The sequence below is a fragment of the Polyodon spathula genome, chromosome 38 (assembly GCF_017654505.1).
Source record: "Polyodon spathula isolate WHYD16114869_AA chromosome 38, ASM1765450v1, whole genome shotgun sequence".
NCBI classification, from domain to species: Eukaryota; Metazoa; Chordata; class Actinopteri; order Acipenseriformes; family Polyodontidae; genus Polyodon; species Polyodon spathula.
The window spans coordinates 3,481,608-3,491,865 of NC_054571.1; the positions used below are offsets into that span (position 1 = coordinate 3,481,608).

Here is a 10,258-nt window from a genome sequence, read left to right on the forward strand (position 1 = left end):
CTGCCCAATCCTAAACGAGCCCATTCTGCTCTCCTCCCGGTCCGACAGAGGTCCTTCTGAACGGGCTGGCGGGAGAACCGGTAGAAACCGAACAGCTTTCTAAACGGGTCAGCGGCGCAGGGGTCCAGACAGGCCGGGGGAGATTCCGAGCTGCGTTTCATCGAAAGTGCGTGGCTCTTTACAACACTTAACCTCCCAGTGGAGTGAGGCGGAAGGCAGAAAATGACGAATACCAGCCGGGACTTTCACTGAAATTAAAAGTCTTGCGTTTCATTGTGTTTTTTGTAGCGCCTCTTTGTTCATAAAGGGCCCCGCATTCGGAATCCCGGAGACGGGTTCGCGGTGCGGTTTACTCTCGGTGTATTTGAGAAGCGAGGCAGGTTCTGTTGTGTTCCCTCTCCGGCGGGAGGTATTACTGGCTCCTCTCTCGCAGTAGAGCGGCACGGCACGGCACGGCACGCCTCGCTTCTCTCGCAGCGGCAGAAATGGCGAAGGTGCAAGTGCTGAATGTGGCGGTTCTGGATAACCCGAGCCCCTTCGGGAACCCGTTCCAGTTCGAGATGACGTTCGAGTGCATGGAAGACCTGCCTGAGGGTGAGAGATTGTAGATTTTATTTTGTTAGGCTCGTTTGGGATTGACAGTGCTTCTTGTAATTCAGCTGTGTGCTTTGGGTGCAGAGCTAAAGGGTGCTGTGTAGTTACCCCTCGCCAGCTCTGATAACGGGGGAGGGGTGGACCCTGACCAAGAAGTATATCAAGAAGTATATGCATTAGGGATAAGTATATCCCTAATGCATTTAAACCTGTGGATGGATATTTCTGCACAGTGTATCCAAACATAAGTGTTTCTCTTGCAGAATGGCGCAAGCTGCGAGGCTAGCGAGGTTGGGTAGAACGGTTTTTGCTTTGGTTACTTGTAGTTTTAAATTGCTTTCTGATCTGTGTGCAGTTATATACCGGTAATATAATAATTACCGGCAAGTACTTGGGCAATACAGCGCAGGATTCATGGTGTTTTTATGTCGGATTCTTGTAATTGTGAATATTTACGGGACTTGGAAGTAGCTTGTGCTTTTAAAAACGAATTGTGGGTATTTCTTGTAAGTCGTGTTCAGCTTTATTAGGTAACTCCCACACAGGCCTGCTACTATACGTGTTTTTCTTAATTATTTTAAAAAATCATTTTAATTAAACATATATTTGAGTGGGAAATTTGTTTCAATTTTGGCGCCGGCGGGCACTTTACCCAAGCGACCGAAAAATCGTGTAAGCCCGCCCCCTCGCCTTTACCGGCCGGGAGAGACGCTTGGGCACGCCCTCTCGGAGCGCTTCTGCAGCTGATTGGATGGAAGACGACTCCGGGTGCGTTTTGTCAGAGCAGAAATTGCGGGAGCAACAGAAATCAGACGGAGCTGGTTTTAGATTTTCATTGTCGTGAATCGGTAGAGCAAATATATTTGTATGTATCAAATGTGTAAACGAGACGAACCCTGTCACCAAAATAATTTCTACACACTGTCCACAAAAATGACCAGTTTGTAAACAGGTACGTATACATATAAAACAATAAAAAAAAAACGAAAGTAGTGTTTAATTGAAAACAAAAGTAGCATGTGTTAGCTGATGCGTGTGTCCCTCGGTGCAGCATGGAAGCCAGGCCGAGCTGCAGCACTTTTCTGATTGAAGTGTTTCTGCTGAAGCGCTGTGGCTAGATTCAAAATGAAATCTCTTACTGTTATTCTCCCTGGTACATTCCTGTACAAAGCGAAGGAAGGAGTAGGTTATATTCAAAATAAACAGCTTTGTTTCTAGGTGGGCTGGTGTATAACTTCCTTATTTGTGATCCTGCCTTTCAAACGCCATCGGGGTATTTATTTAGGAAAAGTAAAACGGACAACCTCAAACTTTCAAAATGACCTCCGTGGCTAGTGTTAAGGGTGGTATAAGTGAATAAAATATTGTAACGATCCCTGGTCTTGAGGCTAAAAGCAGGAGACGGGATTCAGGCGCTAAAAAGACTACTTTATTAATTAAACAGGGTCCGTGTTTGGGTCAGGACCACAAAAAACAATAAATCCTTCCACCAGTCTATATCCTAAATACTCGCTCACTTTCACTCTATCTCTATGTCAGTTCCGACAGAGTCCTTCTGTTTTTTAAACTCCTGGTCTGTGCAACCCTGCGCATCAAGCTATATCATGTCAATGCAATGTTACAGGGTGGGCCACTTGAAAGACTCGTAAGTATTTCACAGATGTTGGCACCGAGACCGCGTCAGTCAGTCAGGGGGGTGTGTGTGTGTCTTCTCTCGAGAAGTGGTGAGAGAAGTACCCTTTCTGTGGTGGGGGGGGTTCTGTGTGCAGATCTGACTGTAACAGACGTGGGTAGTCACCCGAGAGAGTTATACGTGTGTGATGGATCACCATACCAGGATGGGGCGTCGTGTCCTTACGTGTCCTGGTCTACTTGCCTGACCCAGTGATGTAATATAACTTGGACGTAAGTACTTCTCTCTAATAAATAAATGTATGTAAAAAGCTTATTATTCTCACGATAACTCATTAAGATTTAGTAACTCATGAGATTGGGTGGGGGTCATTGCTTAGCCAAAATAGAAAGATACGTTTTTCTTTAGCATAACATTGTCTGCATACGTACCAAACATAACAACACACAGTTCTGGTTTCTATGATCTCGACGGTGTTTAGGCTAATAAGACTAACTCGAGAGGCGTCTTTACTGCAACGACTGTTCGTCCACTTCCAGTGACCACACTAAACCGCTCACGTGGTTTAGTTCTCTTCTTTTGTCGACGAACCTAAACACTAACGACGAAGAGAACCTGAGACCTCTTGTCTCTAGGTGTGTTAACGTTCGTCGACAAAGAAGTGGGCAAAGCGAACCACACCATTTAATCGACTAGTTTGTGGCCACTTCTAACGGACACGTCTCGATTTAGGTCCATTACTTCAGCATAGATTGGTTTTCGTATTGTACGTGAGCGACCGTCAATATGACTATGTCCGTCTCGTTGTTTACTTTGGTCAGCAGATCAGAGAGTCCTTCTGTTTTTTAAACTCCTGGTCTGTGCAAGCCTGCGCATCAAGCTATATCATGTCAATGCAATGTTACAGGGTGGGCCACTTGAAAGACTCGTAAGTATTTCAGTTAGATGTTGGCACTGAGTCCACGTTGGGAGTGACCTTCCCTTATAGGCGAAGTTTGTAATAACGATGGTTCTTGTACATGTCTCTGCTGCTCCATCATGTGATTGATTATCATTTTACCTGCACTACTCTCACTGAAAAATAAATACATGTATTAATGCATAAACACATTGCCGTGAGATTGACAGGCTGTTTTTATTTAAAAAAAAAAAAAAAAATGAAAACATTGTACAGAGTGTCATATAAGCATTTCATTTCTATCATTATAAACATACTTGTTAGTCTAAAAAATATGGCACCTAGGTTGCAACACTAAAATCGAAAGAAGAAAATCATTACATTTTTAGTGAGGGAAAGTTTGTCCTGAAATGCTTCTAAACTCCCAGCAAGTGCATTGACCAGGCATTGTTATGAATTGCACCACACTACTGTTTCTCATCTGCTAACTCCACTAGATTGCAGCATTAACTGTCAGGCTTGTGTATTAAGAAAGCAGGGTCACTTATTTGCTCATTTACAGAAAACATAAATACCTTCAATTAGGAGACTGTATGCGTTGCCAGAGGCGCTCTCTTGGCAGCCGTGTCCTGGTTTCTTTGTCACCAATAGCAGATCAGATTGGCTAGCTGTGGAAAAAGCTGAAGTGGAAGGGGAAGAGTACCCTCTTTATTTATCTCTACTGATGCACTGCACCACCACAAACAGGGGAGTTTACCCTCTTTATTTATCTCTACTGATGCACTGCACCAGCACAAACAGGGGAGTTTACCCTCTTTATTTATCTCTACTGATGCACTGCACCAGCACAAACAGGGGAGTTTACCCTCTTTATTTATCTCTACTGATGCACTGCACCAGCACAAACAGGGGAGTTTACCCTCTTTATTTATCTCTACTGATGCACTGCACCACCACAAACAGGGGAGTTTACCCTCTTTATTTATCTCTACTGATGCACTGCACCACCACAAACAGGGGAGTTTACCCTCTTTATTTATCTCTACTGATGCACTGCACCACCACAAACAGGGGAGTTTACCCTCTTTATTTATCTCTACTGATGCACTGCGACACCACAAACAGGGGAGTTTACCCTCTTTATTTATCTCTACTCCACTGATAGCACCAATGTACTGGGTGCCATCTCGCAAAACGGTTACAGAAATGATTCAACGACAAAACCTATAGAAAAATAGCATTTATGTCCGAATGGTAAAATGTGGTTTTTCTTGCCCTGGCAACAGATACCTGGACAAGTGTAGAAAATGTGTCACACATGACTGCAATTTGCCACTACATAGATGGCAAGTGGCGCTTACAAACCTAAACTTTCAGCTAGAAATTTGTTTGCAGAGACTGAGCCACACCGCCCTGAATCTGCAGCATCACCTAGAGGATAAACTGTCGGAGTTTGCAATCCCCCTCTATAGTAGTTGCAGTAGTTACAGATAACGTTGCCAATATGTTGCTCATGACATAAAACATGGGCTTAACTGCTGTGGGGGGCACAGTTTACAACTTTAATTCACAAAGGTCAGGTAAAAGATTGATCATATTATTTGTTTGTCAAAAGTTGTTTGGTCACTTTAAAAAATGAGTTCTACAGCACAGGCTGGACTACACCAGTGCCAAGAGCAGTTTGGTCTACATAGAAGTGGCCAAAATACTGTGCATACAACCAAAGCAAGTGCATTTAAGAAACTTAAATAATAATCGCATAGCTCCTGAGTTACGCCTAAAATATATTCATTTTCTTGCTAATATATATATATATATATATATATATATATATCCTACACCAGTATCAGTACATGGTGCTGTGTACCTACGGTGTATTTTTTGTTTGTTTGGGTTCCATAAACTTTATAGTAAAATGCCGGTTTGCTCCAGTGTGTAATTGTGTATTCTTTTTAAATACATTTTATTCAATTAAATTTTGTTTCTATTTGTAATGTTTTGCCAGACTGTGTGTCGTGTGCGTTTCGCTTCTTTATTGGGTGTTGCATTTATTTGAGCCGGGTTAGAGAAAAAAATGTCCACGTTTCATTGTTGAGAGTGGCGTCTGTTACAAATCTGATCTCCGAGTGTCGCGCTTATTCAGGGGCAGCGGTAGTGCAGAGTAGTATGGTGTTCATGCTCCTTGAATATTTTTCTACTTTAAATAGCATGTTACATTTAATGGCTTTTATTACGTTGCAAACTAACAAATATCCGAACAAATGTCTAAATCTTGGACGAACATAAAAATACCATGTTTGTCCCAGCACTACAAGTAATATAAGCAGAAACTATAAAGAATCAGACAGGACATACTTTCAGTATTAGAGAGATGTAGCTATAAAGTCTAGATCTAAAAAAATTAGTACAGAAGGATTTTAATTTACTATTGGTTTCTGTTGTCATCTTGCACCCGTCCTTGCTTTGCTCACGTGCCTGTGTTTTGTGTTGTGTGTTTGCAGACCTGGAGTGGAAGATCATCTATGTGGGCTCAGCGGAGAGCGAAGAGTACGATCAAGTTCTGGATTCGGTTCTGGTGGGCCCGGTACCAGCAGGGAGGCACATGTTTGTGTTCCAGGTGGGTAAGCTGTGCTGTTAGTACGGGGGGGCTTGATTAGGACAGCACCGTACATACAGCTAGAGCCTAAAGGTCAAGTGTCTTCAAGGCAGAGCTGCATGGAGAGAGTGTCTGATTACTCGGATTGAGCTCTCCACAGAAATCAGGTGCTGACAAGCAGGTGAGGGTCATTGAAGCTGATTGGGCTAATTTACCATTCGCAGTGAAACACATGAAGGAACAGCTGCCTGGGTTTGTGTGGATCGCTGCCCTCCACCGAGTCGAAGAAAAGCAGCAGTCAACACAAACAAATGAAGTCGCTGGACAGTGGGACAGAAATGTTAAGCTTTTTAATCCAAATGTCTAAAGGAAAGACCGCCAAGTATAGTCCTTTTGCATGTAGGTGCAGAAGTCTTCTTCCAAGCCCATTATTTATTTATGTATTTAATATTCTAGCAACGTTCTTTTTTTTGTAGTGACCTCTTCATAACTTGCAGAGGGGGCTGTGCTTTTATATGCAGGTCACCGTTCTACCTGCAACATTCCACCAATTGTGATGCAGCTATGGCTTTGGGTGTTAGTAGAATACAGTTTTGTGTTCTAATAGCTGCATTGCTCAACCACCAGTGGGACGCTGCTTACAATCCTGACCAAGCCACCCCTACCCCTGCATGAACTAAAAATAGCTCCTGAATATTGAGTAACAACCTAGAAAAGAGCTCCTCTTACAGGCTGAGCATCCCTAACACAGTTCTCAAATGTGTTAAATAAGGTAGTGCTGGGACAAATTTAACATTCCTTCATTTTGCAACAAGTTATATAAGTTCAGCTATAGTGCCATGTAACAGTGTAAAATCTCTCAGAAGTAAAAGAAACCTGGTACCACATTAAATGACCTGGGACAGGACACACACACTGTTCTGTGCAGTAGAGTGTGTGTGTTTTTAAATGACCTGGGACAGGACACACACACTGTTCTGTGCAGTAGAGTGTGTGTGTTTTTAAATGACCTGGGACAGGACACACACATTGTTCTGTGCAGTAGTGTGTTATTTACTCTAGGTGTCATTTATGTAGCGGTTTCCTTGGCATGATCTGTTTTTGATAGTCATTTACAAATCCAAATGCATTTTTTTGTACAGAAGTTTGTTTCACTATTCATCCCAGCAGTAATATAAGGGTTTCATTTTTTGTTGATATCCTCTGAAAACAGTTTTAATGTGCTGTGGCATCCTGTAAACGTCCCATAATCACACACATGGGCAACCTAAAATCAAAAACCCAGCCCATCTACAACGGGGAAGTGGCTGGGACATGTAGGGTGGCACAGTGGATTAGTCCCTTGTTCAATTGTAAGCAGTATCCTGGAGGGCTCTGTAACCCTGTGTGAGAGCAGGCAGTATCCTGGAGAGTGTTGTAACCCTGTGTGCGTGTGTGTGTGCTGCAGGCAGACGCTCCTAACACAGGACTGATACCGGAGAGCGATGCAGTGGGGGTGACTGTGGTGCTCATCACCTGCACTTACCGGGGTCAGGAGTTCATCCGGGTGGGATACTACGTGAACAACGAGTACACAGACCCTGAGCTCCGGGAAAACCCCCCTCTCAAACCACACTACGAGCAGGTAAGCAAATCTGTATCTCTTACCAATGTTTCCTTCACATACAATACCTTTAATCTTAAACCAAACCATTGCTGCCTCCAATGGGATATCCTTTGGCTAAATACATTGTTTTTCATGAAGGAAGCTGTAATAACAGTCTCTCCTTCTCCTCCTCAGCTCCAGAGGAATATCCTGGCCTCCAATCCCAGGGTCACCCGCTTCCACATCAACTGGGACGGCAGCGCTGACAAGATGGAGGACGCGGAGAATGTGGACCCCACCCCCAACACCATGCTGCCCCCGAGCTGCGCTCCCACCAAGGGCACCGGCCTCGGCCTGCTGCCCGAAAACTCCATGGACTGCCTGTAGACTCGCTCTGCTCCCCGGCTAGCCATGCCTTCCACTGCTCCTTCGCACCGAGGGTTCTGCTCCTCGGCAGCACTGATCAGACTGCCCTGTCAGGGCTTCCAGCTGCTGCAGAGCTGCATCCTGCACCCTGCGGTGTGACTGCATGGAGGGGGTTTTCAGCACTTCATATCTGGAGCAAGGACTGATTTATTGTTTTTTTTTTTATTCTTTCTCATTACCGGAAGACCTTTCTGTAAAAAAAAAAAAAAAAAAAAAAAAAAAAAAAAAAAAAAAAAAAAAAAAAAAAATTAATGAAATAAAAAATATTTGGGAGATTGTATTGCCAGCTATGCTTTTCACTTGGCAAGCAGGAAGTGAATGAACAAAACAAACCAACAGGGTCCTGCTTATTGATGGGAGTTGAGACTTCCATCTTAAATTGATTGGGTTTCATGCTGAGTTGTGCTGGTAGGGTTATATGTTGGCAGCTGTTGAAAACGCTGTCCTGGGTTTCGCAACTATCGATTTTAAGGTGGAAGCATTTGAGCAATCCTGTTCAATCACAAATGGTACTTGTCCAGAAACCAACAGATCAATTAATGGCGAGACTTATTACTGTATAACACTTCCTATAGGTTAGAACAATTCGGAGCACTTCTCAACGTCAAACTAATACAAGTGGGCAAAGCTGGGTCTTTAGCATTAACACTGAAGCTGTCTGAAGCATTGTCTGCTTGGCATTCTCACAGCACATTTAGTAAAGGCGTCGCCCCTGCTAACTCCTATTAGCAAGTTTGTTACTAACATACAAAATTATAACTAGATAATGTAGATCAGCATGACTTGCATCCACAGTACAGATTGTAAGTTAATTACAGTGCAGGCCAGTTCCTTCATAGATCCACATATTGGGTATATGATAAAAGAATGCTGGAGTCAGGTTTCGTCAATACCATTTTAGTGATTTCAAAGGTGTTTGTTACAAGGATCAGTTTAGCTGAAAGGGTGGTTCTGAAACCCAGGACTGGAGGCAGAGTGACTGCTGAGTTCTAATTGGTGGTAAACCAGTTCTGAAACTACACACTGGGGCAGGGCAAGGTTTCTTGGTGGGGGGTGGGGGGGTAGAGGGAGAGGGCTGTTTCTTTTGTAAACATCTGTACATACATACAAGGCTTTTTGTTTTGGAGTAAAATTGTGCATAACTTTACCCCTGCCCCCCCCCCCCTTTTTTTTTTTTTTTTTTTTTTTTTTTTTTTTTTTTGTATTGTATGTTAGATTGGAAGAGATTTATAAATAGTTCCTTTAAAATAAATACATGTTTGTCTTTAGAATTGACTCCCTTTGTAACTCCAACACAGACAATGAACGAAGTGCCTCCTGGTGTGTCGCAGTAAAATTTAAAAGCATGCAGTGGACCCTGCCCTGTGTAGGGTATGGGACTGCTAATAGCTGCATGCAGTGGACCCTGCCTGTGCTGTGGTAGGGTATGGGAGTGCTAATAGCTGCATGCAGTGGACCCTGCCTGTGCTGTGGTAGGGTATGGGAGTGCTAATAGCTGCATGCAGTGGACCCTGCCTGTGCTGTGGTAGGGTATGGGAGTGCTAATCGCTGCATGCAGTGGACCCTGCCTGTGCTGTGGTAGGGTATGGGAGTGCTAATAGCTGCATGCAGTGGACCCTGCCTGTGCTGTGGTAGGGTAAGGGACTGCTAATAGCTGCATGCAGTGGACCCTGCCTGTGCTGTGGTAGGGTATGGGAGTGCTAATCGCTGCATGCAGTGGACCCTGCCTGTGCTGTGGTAGGGTATGGGACTGCTAATAGCTGCATGCAGTGGACCCTGCCTGTGCTGTGGTAGGGTATAGTGCTAATCGCTGCATGCAGTGGACCCTGCCTGTGCTGTGGTAGGGTAAGGGACTGCTAATAGCTGCATGCAGTGGACCCTGCCTGTGCTGTGGTAGGGTAAGGGAGTGCTAATCGCTGCATGCAGTGGACCCTGCCTGTGCTGTGGTAGGGTATGGGAGTGCTAATCGCTGCATGCAGTGGACCCTGCCTGTGCTGTGGTAGGGTATGGGAGTGCTAATAGCTGCATGCAGTGGACCCTGCCTGTGCTGTGGTAGGGTATGGGAGTGCTAATAGCTGCATGCAGTGGACCCTGCCTGTGCTGTGGTAGGGTAAGGGACTGCTAATAGCTGCATGCAGTGGACCCTGCCTGTGCTGTGGTAGGGTAAGGGAGTGCTAATCGCTGCATGCAGTGGACCCTGCCTGTGCTGTGGTAGGGTATGGGAGTGCTAATAGCTGCATGCAGTGGACCCTGCCTGTGCTGTGGTAGGGTATGGGACTGCTAATAGCTGCATGCAGTGGACCCTGCCTGTGCTGTGGTAGGGTAAGGGAGTGCTAATCGCTGCATGCAGTGGACCCTGCCTGTGCTGTGGTAGGGTAAGGGAGTGCTAATCGCTGCATGCAGTGGACCCTGCCTGTGCTGTGGTAGGGTATGGGAGTGCTAATCGCTGCATGCAGTGGACCCTGCCTGTGCTGTGGTAGGGTATGGGAGTGCTAATCGCTGCATGCAGTGGACCCTGCCTGTGCT

The 10,258-nt window shown here is 44.9% G+C and overlaps 1 protein-coding gene across 1 annotated transcript; it reads left to right on the forward strand.

Moving 5' to 3' along the window:
- asf1bb (anti-silencing function 1Bb histone chaperone) lies at window positions 1-8,891 on the forward strand. The gene is made up of 4 exons (XM_041235791.1): window positions 1-594; window positions 5,627-5,742; window positions 7,169-7,345; window positions 7,502-8,891. The coding sequence occupies exons 1-4, from the start codon at window positions 486-488 to the stop codon at window positions 7,691-7,693; spliced, it is 594 nt and encodes a 197-aa protein (XP_041091725.1). The 5' UTR covers window positions 1-485; the 3' UTR covers window positions 7,694-8,891.
- Window positions 8,892-10,258: the final 1,367 nt, after the last annotated feature.

Coding starts and splice junctions, on each gene's coding strand:
- asf1bb (XM_041235791.1), top strand. CDS start 486: ATGGCGAAGGTGCAAGTGCTGAATGTGGCGGTTCTGGATAACCCGAGC. Junction 5,743..7,168: donor GGCACATGTTTGTGTTCCAG/GTGGGTAAGCTG, acceptor TGTGTGCTGCAG/GCAGACGCTCCTAACACAGG. Junction 7,346..7,501: donor TCAAACCACACTACGAGCAG/GTAAGCAAATCT, acceptor TCTCCTCCTCAG/CTCCAGAGGAATATCCTGGC.